This window comes from Peromyscus leucopus, chromosome 6, assembly GCF_004664715.2.
Source record: "Peromyscus leucopus breed LL Stock chromosome 6, UCI_PerLeu_2.1, whole genome shotgun sequence".
Taxonomy (NCBI): Eukaryota; Metazoa; Chordata; class Mammalia; order Rodentia; family Cricetidae; genus Peromyscus; species Peromyscus leucopus.
In genome coordinates this window covers 123,575,545-123,588,114 of record NC_051068.1, presented here as the reverse complement: position 1 = coordinate 123,588,114, position 12,570 = coordinate 123,575,545, and the positions used below count along the sequence as shown (strand labels likewise).

Below are 12,570 nucleotides of genomic sequence, written 5' to 3'. Positions count from 1 at the left end.
GATCAGAAAACAACTTGTAGAACATGTAGAGATCAGTTCTCTCCTTGTCACTACATGAAACCAGGGTACTGAAGTCAGGTCATCCTGCTTGGCACCAAGGGCCTTTACCCACAGAACCATCTAAACAGACCTGTTTCTTTAACTGCATTTAATGAAAACCCTGTAACCTTGGAGGAGAGAAGTACAGATGGAGTTGGAGAGATAGCAGGAAGGTGTTGCTATGATCTAAATTGTATTCATACATACAAAACAATGATCATCCGCAAAGATTTGTTATGCTCTCCCTCAACTGCTTTCTGTTTGCTAGATAAGTATGTACCACTGAGCTACATCCCTAGTGCCATTTTTCTTTAAGCCAGTTTGATGTATCTCAGACTGGCCTCACTATGTAACCAAGGATGATCTTAAAGTTGTGATCCTCCTACCTCCCCAGTGCTAGGATTATACACAAGCACCACCATGCCAAGTTTACGCAGTTCTAGGGACTGAACCCAGTAGAGCGCTAAGGAAGCATTCCACTGCTACATACCTAGCCCCAAAGGTTCTCACTACTGGTTCAGAAGCACTCCCATGGTCTGACTTCATCCAGTTCCTTTTTTTCCATGTGTGATCACAGGACCTTAGTTATTCCCAGAAACCACCCTGGTACATTCCTGATTCTCAGGCTTCTGCAATAATCATACATACACACACACACACACACACACTTTTTACAACTGTTTATGTGACTGTCTCCCACATACCCTATAAGGCTTTTCTTTAACTCCACTCTAGACCTATCTTAATCACTTTAACTCCTCACACTCTCAAGCTCTTTAAAAACTCAACATTTTGTCCTTTCCAATAGCTTTTTTCAAAGGGAGGGGTTAAGAAAACATCTCATGTAGCCCAGGAGGCCTCGAAATCCAGACACCTCTGCTTCCACCTCCCAATGGCTGGATTACAGACATGTGCCACCATACCCAGCTGCTCATGACCCTTTAATATTTTCCAAATTCAAGTATGTTGAGTATGTCCCATGTTCCTGGGACACTCTGAAGCTACTTACAGAGGAACCATAATACAGGATTGTAGTGGGTAGCCATTCCAGCTTTGATCTGGAAGTTCCAACCCCCATTGAGACTCTGGCAACTGTCACGCCTACGAGGCGGGGCGAGGGGAGGCACCTGGAGACCCGAGATCTGGATAGGCGAGCACTCTCTCTGTTCCTGGACCCTGGACGGTGGAGGTTGACTGAGCAGAGCTCCAGAGAACACCGCTGGACTGCGATACACCTCCCCTAGACCCCGCAACCTACCTATCCCTTCATTTGTAAGTTACCCACTAAATAAATCTTTCTTTTAACTACATGGGGTGGCCTTAATAATTTCACCAATATCTGGCGCTCACGTGGGGCAAATTCCAAAGGCCTGGGTGGCTCCCACCCTCAGCCTCCTCCCCAGCTAGCAGGTACCTAAACCTGCCTGCAAAGTTCCATATAACCAGGGAACGCCTACATGGTTCCATTCTCGAAAAAGGGAGCAGCTAGTCCGGTCTCAGTTCCCTAGCTTAGCCCTGAGACCAGCAAAAAAACCGCTGCGAGGCATCCCCCTGTTCCCTGAGTGCCGGCTCCGGCTCCCACCATCTCCATTCCTGCAGTCAGCCAGGGTCGCCAGCAGGCCCTGCTTTGGAGCTGTACCAACACCACCTGCTGGCTGAAAAGTGCTACTACACTCCCCAAAACCACGAAAGGTAAGCAAGGCAAACAAGCGTATTGTTTCAAGTAAAAGTACTTGATAATTTTACACCTTAAAATTGACTAACAAATTTTGAGTAATTCTTGTAATATGGCTGACAACATTACCTCACAAGAATTTAAAAACCTTTCTGCTTGTATGATGAATGACATCTTCCTGGAAATATATGACCTTCCCAAGCCATATCTGGCCTGTACCATTTTGGCATTCATCATAATAATTCACAGTGTTCAAACACTGGTTTAATAACAAGGACAAAGATGAGTGAGTCATTGAGACTGATAAAGACTTTAAAAGATAGCAATGAAGGCTTACAGAAAAAGATTCTTTCTCTGGAATCTGCTGATCAGGATTTACAAAACAGGCTTGTACTGAAAACTGATCTTATTGATAATAAATGTGACTATTTAATGGACAGAACACTAACTCTCCAGACACTATATAAAGAAGAAAGATTATCATTAATGGATAAGATAAGGTCCATGGAATCATGTGTTTCTGAGGAACATAAAAATGATGATTCCATGAGAAATCTGGAGTCCCTTGCAAGAGAGGAGGTTCACTCCCTAGAACAGACCCTAGGTGCTCATTTGCGAGCCCTAGAAGAAACTCTCAGTAAACATAACAAGGGACCTAATAAGCAGAAGGTCAAGACCACAGAGGTTGTAACATCTCCAAATGGCTCTCATACAATGGTTTATCCTGCTATCATCCATGAGAAGCCAGCACATGACACACACCCCGAGCCATATATGACATATACATTACAACCAATTTCAACAAGGGACTTTAAAAATATAAAGGAAGCAGTAGTTACATATGGGATACACTCCACATACTCCATATAGCCAGCAGTTACAGTGGAAAAGCTTGAGAGAAGAGGCAAAAAAATTAGAACAACAAGGTAAACTCAGAGGTTTTGTGATCTCCCAAGATCAAATACTTGGTGAGGGATGTTTTGCTGATAGGAATGTACAAGCCACTTATGATGAGCATACAATATCCCTATGCTGTACAGCAGCTCTAAATGCTTGGGAAAAAATTCCAGAACCTGGAAAACCAACTGAGGTATACACAAAGATATTTCAGGGACCGCACGAACCCCTCCCCAATTTTTTACAAAGGCTGAACACAGCTATAACAAGAGCTGTATCAGATAAAGAATTAAGAAAAGTATTAACTGAGTCCTTGGCGTTCGACAATGCTAATGCAGAATGCAGAAGAATACTTACACCATTAAAGATCAGATCAGCACCTTTGGAAGAATGGATTCGGTATACTAATGGTGTTGAGTCTCTTAACTACAGTAATGAGGCCTGGATAGGAGAGACAAATCCCAGAGGTGAAAGAAGGCCCCATGGTACCAAATGTTTTAAATGTGGTACACCAGGTCATGTAAGTAAAAACTGTACATGGGGTACTCCTAGAAGTAATACTCCTTTTAGGAATAGCCTAAACAGGAGACCCCAACCCCCTCCTGGATTATGTAAAAGGTGTGGCAAAGGCCGACATTGGACCAGTGAGTGCAGATCAAAAATAGATATATGAGGCAACCCTTTACTGGCGGGAAACACCTCAGGGGGCCTCTTGCAGGCCCCCAAATCAAACATAGTACAAACATTCCCAGCCACTGTGGAAGAAATTCCTCTCCAGGACAACTGAATAAACCAATGCCTAATGTAAAAACCGATACTGCAATGGATGATAAAACAGCTCTGATATATGGATCACAGTTTACAAAGAACACTATAAAACAAGTATTTTGGCAGACTTCCATAAATGAACAAAGACCAAGGCTTAGAATTTGAATTAATGACCTGGTTCTGGAGGGCCTGGTAGACACAGGTGCAGATGTGACTATAATTACACCAAAATCATGGCATCCGAATTGGCCTCTTCAAGAGGTAGATGTCCAACTGTTAGGGATTGGCACCCTATCTCAGATAAAACAGAGTTCGAAATGGGTTGAATGCATAGGGCTAGAAGGACAGAGAGGAAGGTTGAAGCCATATGTAGCAAATGTAGCAGTAAATCTTTGGGGCCGAGATCTGTTACAACAGTGGAATACCCAGATTAAAATTCCTACACTCTCAGATAAGGAATACAGACAAATGTAGGTTTCTAGGAATAGTATCATAACTTGCTATAAAAAACAGTCACCAACCATTCAGACTGTTCAAAAACAGAGCACGAATGCTGCTGACCTCTCAGAAGTACCAACTGCCTCACCTTTAAAATGGCTAACAAATAAACCTGTCTGGGTTGGACAATGGCCTTTGACAAAAGAGAAGCTACAAGCTTTAGAACAGCTGGATCAAGAGCAGTTAAATGCTCAACACATTGAAGAATCTACCAGCCCTTGGAATTCTCCTGTATTTGTTATTTAAAAAGACAAGTCTGGTAATTGGAGAATGCTGACAGATCTGAGAGCTATTAATACAGTAATTCAGCCAACGGGCTCCCTATAGACTGGGATACCTTTGCCCTCTCTGCTACCCAAAGAATGGCCTATAATGGTTATTGACTTAAAATACTGTTTCTTTACCATACCCTTACAAGAAAATGATAGAGAAAAATTTGCCTTCACATTACCTAATTATAACAATTCTCAGTCAGTCAAGAGATATCAATGGAAGGTCCTCCCACAGGGAATGTTAAACAGCCCTACTTTGTGTCAATACTTTGTGCAGAAACCATTGGAGATAATTTGTGTAAAGTTTCCACAATCCATAATTTATCACTATATGGATGATATCCTATTAGCTGATCCAAAGTTAGATACATTAGAAAGCATGTATGAAGAAGTAAAAAGTTTTGCCTCACTGGAGACGGCAAATTGCTCCTGAAAAAATACAAAGAGGAGATTCTATTAATTACTTAGGATATAAGATAGAGCTACAAAAAATTAGACCCCAAAAGGTACAACTAAGGAAAGATCGATTGAAGACTCTTAATGATTTTCAAAAGTTATTAGGAAGCATTTCCAACTTACTGGGTATCATGGGAATACCCAAAGATGGACTACAAAATTTGGCTAATACTCTAGAAGGGGACAAAGAATTAAATAGTCCAAGAGAACTATCAGTCGAACCTGAGAAGGAATTGGCTCTAGTAGAAAAGACAATTTGAGAAGCACACGTGGATTATGTGGATCCAGAACTTAAATGCATTCTTGTCATATTCCCCTCCAGACATTCCCCCACAGGTATTTTGATACAGAGGGAAGATATTATATTGGAATGGATATTCTTACCGCGTAAACCAAATAAATTAAAGACTTATATAGAAAAGATCTCTGACTTGATTCAAAAAGGTAAATTAAGACTTCGCCAGTGGACAGGAATGGACCCAGCAGAAATTGTAGTACCTTTAACTAATGAGGAACATTCCACTATTCCCACTTTAGGGCAACTTATAAGCAATACTACTAAAGAGTCTGTTTTATAGGTTTTATGTGAATATAAGTTGTCATTTCTCTTGGGAGCAAGACTGCTTAGCGTCATAGGCTAAGTGTTAAATTTATTAAAACAAAACAAAACAAAAACAACCTACCAGGCTAGGTATATAGCTCTGTGGTAAATCATTTACCTAGCATTTTAATCTCTAGCACCACAAAACAAATAAAAAACAAACAAAACCTACCAGACTGTTACATCATTTAACATGTGGTCTTTTCAATTCCTGCCATGGAAGAAAGAGGCTCACAAGCCCCATGTCTAGCTAAGGAACTACTAACAACTGATGGATTCCAGGATAGAGAAAGCTTGCTTGCTTGCTTGCTTTCTTTTCTTTCTTTCTTTCTTTCTTTCTTTCTTTCTTTCTTTCTTTCTTTCTTTCTTTCTTTCTTTCCTTTATTTTCTTTCTTTCTTTCCTTTCCTTTTCTTTTTTTAAGATTTATTTATTATGTATACAGTATTCTGTTTGCATGTTTGCCTACACGCCAGAAGAGGGCATCAGATCTCATTACAGATGCTTGTAAGTTGCCATGTGTTTGCTGGGAGTTGAACTCAGAACCTCTGGAAGCCATCAATGCTCTGAACCTCTGATCCATCTCTCCAGCCCGAGAAAGTTTTCTTCTCTTTAAGCGCATTGTTCCCCAATAGGTAGACCATACCACAATGGAGAGCCCTACACCCATGAGCATATATATGAGAAGGAGAAATTGGAATCAGTGGGTTATTTTTTAAAAAGGGTTGGGTGGATGGTGGTGTATGCCTTTAATCCCAGTCTCAGGAGGTAAAGGCAGGCAGCTTTCTAAGAGTTCAAACCAGCCTGGTCCACATAGCAAATTCCAAGACAGCCAAGACCATATATTGAGTCCATGTGTTGAGAGAAAGAGAGAAAACAGATGAGGGGTAGGAGTGGGCCAGGGAGAAGCCTCATTGCCACCAGATTTCACTACATTGCTTCTGACTATGGAATTCATTTTACAGAAAGAAGAAAAAGGCTCACATCCATTAGGTTCATTGATCTTACCACATGCTACTACCCAAAAGCTGCTAGCCTATCAAAGACTCAATTTTTGTACCTGATAGCAAAAGCTTACAGGCTCCAGAGTATTCTTCGTAATGTGGTATATGTCCCCAAACTGGAAATGAGTCCCTTGTTTTCCCCATCACTAGAATTTACAATGCTAAACAGTGGGTAAAGATGTAGAAAACCCATTTGCAACTTCCTATACTGACACTCACAAAAACTTTGCTCCCTATTGCCAGAACTCTACCCTTTACTACCTTAAAGGGTTTAGTTCCACAGGGAAAAAGTAGTTTCAATGGGACTGGTCTGATACAGTCCTTGACTATACTGTGTTTTCCATGTCACTGACCCAAATGGGAAAGAGGAATTAAAGGTTCAAAATACTGGCTAAAATGATTAAGTTCAGGTATGGTGACTGCTTTACAAACCAGAATTATATGAATGACTATTCACAAGTGGAGCGAAGAAACTCAGATCCAGAAAACAAGTGATGTTAGGTCGGGGATGCTGGCACATTCCTTTAACCCCAGCACTTGGGAGGAAGAACCAAGCAGACTTCTGTGAGTTTGAAGGCAGCCTGGTCTACACAGCAAGTTCCAGGCCAGCCAAGACTACATAAAGACTTGTCTTAAACCAGGTGGTAGTAGCGAAGCCAGAGGCCAGCCTGGTCTACAGAGTGAGTTCAAGGACAGCCAGGGCTACACAGAAACCATGTCTTAAAAAACAACAACAAAAAGACCTTGTCTTGAAAAAATAGAAATGAAAGAGATTATACCCATTGCATTTGCTATAAAGTGTTACAATGATAAATGATCACAAACTCGGTAACTGAAAAGGGAAATTTGTTTTCTCACAGTTCTAGAGACAAGCATCCAACATCCAGGTGCTCAGAACACTGTTCCCTGGAGATCTAGAGAGACCCCACTTCTGCCTCCTTCACAGCTGGCTGCCTGTGGCTGTCACTTCAATCTACCCTCCATCCTTCCACAGCATGCTCTTCCTTCTCTGTGTGTCCTGAAAGGAACACTGACTGGATTTAGGTTCTACACAAACTTCTCAGGATGATGTCAACCCAAAATCCTACAAAAAGATTCTATTCAAGGTCACACTTGTCATTAAGGTCAGTTCACAAAAGGCACAAGATAGAAAATTCTTTTAGGATCCAAAATTCAATTGACTACAGATACTATTCAGTATTTCTACAATCTTCAAGCAGAGGTTAAAACTTAACCTTACAGAAATCTAACAACTAAGACTATTGAGAATTGAGGGTCCAGACCCTTCGAGAATGAAGGTGCAGGTCCCTTCAGCAATCAATAGCCATAATCAGCTGCAGCCTGAACAGACTACAGACAACTCTAATGAGGAAACATGCAATTTGGGGAATAAGATTTCAGGCCATGGCAAATACACAGAAGAGAGAAACGCAGCCACAGAAGAAGGGAACAGAACTGGAGAGAACAGAGCAGGGTCATCGCACTGTGCAGGCAGGACCTGACTCCCACTGAACTGGAGAGAACCAAGCAGGGTCATCGCACTGTGCAGGCAGGACCTGACTCCAACCGCACTGGAGAGAAACAAGCAGGGTCATCACACCATGTAGGCAGGACCTGACTCCCACTGAACTGGAGAGAACCAAGCAGGGTCATCGTGCTTTGCAGGCAGGACCTGACTCCCACTGAACTGGAGAGAACCAAGCAGGGTCATCGTGCTTTGCAGGCAGGACCTGACTCCCACTGCACTGGAGAGAACCAGCAGGCAGGACCTGACTCCCACTGCACTGGAGAGAACCCAGCAGGCAGGACCTGACTCCCACTGCACTGGAGAGAACCCAGCAGGGTCATTGCACCTTGCAGGCAGGACCTGACTCCCACTGCGGCTCTCTCTCACCCATCATTCGCTAACGACTGTGGGTAGCCATCTCTGTCTTACGTCATTTACAATTTGAAAGTGTAACTTATTTACCCGGATAAAGATTTCCAGTTCCGTTTTTCTTCGTTTTTCAATCTTCTCTGCCTCTATCTGGCAAGTGTGACAAATGTACAGGTGGTTGACAGCAGGCCCTCCTCCATACCTAAGCACAAAGTTAAGACTGAAAGTCACACCCCAGAAGAGGCCCATGTCCTAGGAAACTGTTTCTAGCTTTTTAATCAATGTTTAAATTGCCAGTTACAAATCAATCATGGGGCTGGCAAGATGGCTCAGTGGGTCTTAAAATAAGTTAAGCTCTGAGTTTGTTCCTCAGGACCCACATGAATCAGAACTGTCTCCTTCAAACTGTCATAGCATGAACGCATGTACACAAAATTACTTTTAAACAATAAGAAAAATTTAAAAAATAAATCCTACATAAATTCTCAAAGTAATATACGAAAAAAGTCACACAGGAACTCAACTTGTGTTTACAGGGCCGACAGCACTGTCAGTGTGCTGCCTCCCCTGCTGCACCTGCATTTCAACTCTCTTAGAGCTGCTTCTGCTTCAGTATGAGACGTGACAACAAAGTGAAAGTTCCAGGTTCAAAACTTAGCACAAAATATTCTTAGTTATGTAAGCAAATTTTAATCAAACGAAGTCTTTCCATACTCAAGTAAAAAGCACTTAGTGCATTTTTAGTATTTAATTTAAAATACTTAGTATGGAAAATAATATTTAAAAATTTTAAATTTGGGAATAAGAACATCTCTTTTAATAGTGTACAATTATGAGAAATTTTAGTATTGGGGAGATGTAACATCCTTTAAATAAGATACATAAAGTTATATACTACAGCACATCTTACAGATAATCATAAAAATTCCCATTATTTAGACTAGGGCCTAAAAGTCTTCCTGCTCATACTTTAAAATGAATAAAGGAATATTCTTCATAGGCATCAAATAACACACTGGGTATCTGTGACATAGCCCAACACTTTTGTAACTAGTCTCAGTTTGTTTTATGATACTATAATGTTGGATTCCAAGAACAAACCTGCTATAGAGGTTATCCCAGATATTCTGAGGCAGCATCAAAACTAAGTCTTCAATATAACTAGCTTTTCGTGGAGGAATACCTAAAAAACAATTTTAACAAGTGTACTTAATTTTTCACTCCTTAATTTCTTTATATGACTTTAAAGGGCTAACTTTTGCAGTGCTAAAGACTAAACCAAGAGCTTACTGAAGTAAGGCAAGCATTCTCTCACACATAAAGCCCCCTTTTTTTTTTTTTTTTTTTTTTTTTTTTGCTTTTTTTGAGACAGGGTTTCTTCATGTAGTCCTAGCTGTCCTGGAACTCTCTCTGTAGACCAGGCTGGACTCAAACTCATAGAGATCCACCTGCCTCTGCCTCTAGAGTGCTGGGATTAAAGGTGTGTGTCACCACCACCCAGCACATAAAGTCATTTTTAAAGGTGACTGGCCATTTCTCACACACACACACACACACACACCTCTCTTTTTTAGATAGGGTCTTACTCTGTAACCCAGCTTAGCCTCCAACTCACAGCAAGTCTTCTGCATCAGACTCTCAAATAGTGGGATTACAGGAGTATACCACCACGCCTGGCTTTCAATCACTGTTCTTAGATCTCTCCTTACAAAAGCAGAAGTAAAAAGCATTTTTGGTAACTATGCTTCCTAAAGATGAGCACAGTATACATCTTAAAATACACATTCAGGATTACTGATTGATTTGGCAGCACTAAAGTTTGAGACCAGGACCCTGTGCAAACCAAGCATGTGCTCAATCATTGACCAGCACCATCAGACTCAGAAATAATATGACTGTAGGTTTCTATCAACAATACAGGGTATTCTCACCCCTGTATTTTCATTACAAAAATAATTAACGATAGCAAATCTCCAACCATAAAGTTCAATCAATGTGTCCACACAAAGGTCTTACTTATTACTGCAGGAATAGACAGTAATAGCCCATCAATTTCACAAATCCCAAATATGCTTGCATACTTTAAAAGGCAGCTAGCTACTCATGAGAACTACAGATGCAGGTGGAGCTAAACACGCTGCACAGGAACGGCCCTCACCAGGAGAAGTGTCCAAGTGTCTGACTCTGGCATGAAACTAAAGCTTTCACAACACTGAAATAGTCTTTGGTATTCTAAAGTGAAACCTAGCACTCATTTCTGAAACAATAAGGAATCAAATAGACTCAGCTCCAGATGGTGATGAGCAATAAGGAGAAGAGGGAATTCTTGGCTCTTAACTAATTTGCAAATGATTTAACAGCAACCATCTAACACTGTTTAACATAACAGTACTCCTTACCTCCGTGAATACAGAGAAAGTCATTATTTGAAATAGGGCCAGGCTCAGCAAAGGTCTTGAATTTATTTAACCACTGTCGAGATATGTAAAACTGGAGGAGGCTGGGCTCCATCATGTTCAACAGGTTTGACACCCTTCGCCTCTCCTTCTGTGCCTCTTCACTGCTCTTCCTATCGAGGACAATGATTCACTGAAGTTAATACACATTCACTACGTTAAACAAACAGCATGACTCTTCTCCTCATTATTAGATGTAATATGCATGCTACTAATTACTACAGATCTTATCAGCCCTAAGGAATTCCAAGAGAAATATTTGTCCCACAGCTTGATACACTATACATTACCCTGGGGGTTAATACTGAATCCTAACTATGGGTATCCATGTAACAACTGGTACAAGGTAGGCATTCATTGTTAATAAGATCAAGTCAAGTAGCTAAGCTGAATTCTTTTTTTTTTTTTTTAAGATTTGATCATTTATTATGCATACAGTGCTCTGTCTGCATGTATCACTGCAGGCCAGAAGAGGGCACCAGAACTCATTATAGATGAATGTGAGCCACCACGTGGTTGCTGGGAATTGAACTCAGGACCTTTGGAAGAGCAGCCAGTGCTCTTAACCTCTGAGCCATCTCTCCAGCCCCGCTAAGCTGCATTCTTGGTTCCTGTTTCAGTATCTGGCATCTTCTTTTATAAGATACTGAAATATATCAAAGATTTTTATAGTAATACCTTTTTTACTATTGGATATCTAGAGAAGAAATTTGGTATTTAATTCCAACTTTATATACTTTTAAAAAACAACAACAACAAACAAACAAAAAAACTAATCCTGGGCCAGTAAGATGCTCAGCAGGTAAGTGTGCTTGCCACAAAATCAGAGGACCTGAGTTTAATCCCAGAACCCAAATGGTGGAGGAACCAATTCCTGGAGTTGTTCCCTGACCTCCACAAACAAACGTTAGTGCACACACACAGGCACATACATGCATACACACATAAATAAATAAATGCTAAAGAAAGAAATGAGGGGCTGGAGAGATGACTCAGCAGTTAAGGGCACTTGCTGTTCTTGCAGGGACCTGGGTTAGATTCCCAGAACCCACATGGTGGCTCACAACCATCTTACTCTGGTTACAGATGCCTCTTATAACCTCCTCTGGCATCAGGCACACATGTGGTGCACAGAGATACATACATACAAAATACCCATATACATAAAATAAATAAATTTAAGTGAACCTTTAAAAAAATAAGCGCTTAAAAAAAATCTAAAACAAAATATATCCTGTTGTGGAATAATCCTCTTGTACACTGTAAAGACTTGTCACTCAAATTAGTTTAATAAAAACGCTGACTGGCCAGGAACTAGGCAGAAGTATAGGTGGGGCAACCAAACTAAGAATGATGGAAAAGAGAAGGGCAGAGTCAGGAGTCATCAGTCAGATGCAGATGGAGCAGAAGATGAATGTGCCATGCTAATGAAGATACCACCACATAATAAGGAATATGGGTTAACTTAAGTGTAAGAGTTAGTTATAACATGCCTGAGCTATTGGCAGAGCATTTATAATTAATACAAGCCTATGTGGTAATTTGGGAAGCAACTGCTGGGTATTTGGAAGTTGCTGGCTGGACAGAAACTTACTACAATATCTTTTGCCTGTCTATCAATATCGCCGCCTTTTGCATCGGAGCAGAGACATCTCTGTATCAGCAGCTCTACAATATCTCGCTTCAAGACCCTGTCTCGAACTGAAATCTTGGATTTTCTGAACATAAGATCATTCTGTGAACAGCATCTTTATCTTACTCCTAGGAGTACATTTCTTATCCTCACTCATAAACCCTGAAAGTCTCAGAAGTGCAGATCCTACAAAGAGATGTTCTTCACAGTGTCACGACAGTTCCCCCATCACCTATAGAAAAGGACGTAGGCCTCAGCATTCTGTACAGTGGACTCTGAAACTTCAGTGACGCTCTGGTCATCAAATTCATACCACAGGTTATTTAAGTTGTTGCGGCAGTAGGCGATGTAGTGCCCACCTGTATCACAAGGAAAAGAGCTCGTTAGGGTGCTACAT

General features: G+C 41.0%; 1 protein-coding gene across 5 annotated transcripts in view; it reads right to left on the bottom strand.

Moving 5' to 3' along the window:
• Usp33 (ubiquitin specific peptidase 33) overlaps positions 1-12,570 on the bottom strand; it is a 56,544-nt gene that overhangs the window by 3,774 nt on the left and 40,200 nt on the right. For all 5 annotated transcript variants that reach the window (XM_037207235.1, XM_028879157.2, XM_028879159.2 and 2 more), the window contains 4 exons: positions 12,406-12,532; positions 10,484-10,653; positions 9,186-9,267; positions 8,178-8,286 (listed from right to left, as the gene is read on the bottom strand). In XM_037207235.1, coding sequence (XP_037063130.1) covers positions 8,178-8,286; positions 9,186-9,267; positions 10,484-10,653; positions 12,406-12,532 — 488 coding nt within the window. The remainder of the gene's footprint in view (positions 1-8,177; positions 8,287-9,185; positions 9,268-10,483; positions 10,654-12,405; positions 12,533-12,570) is intronic.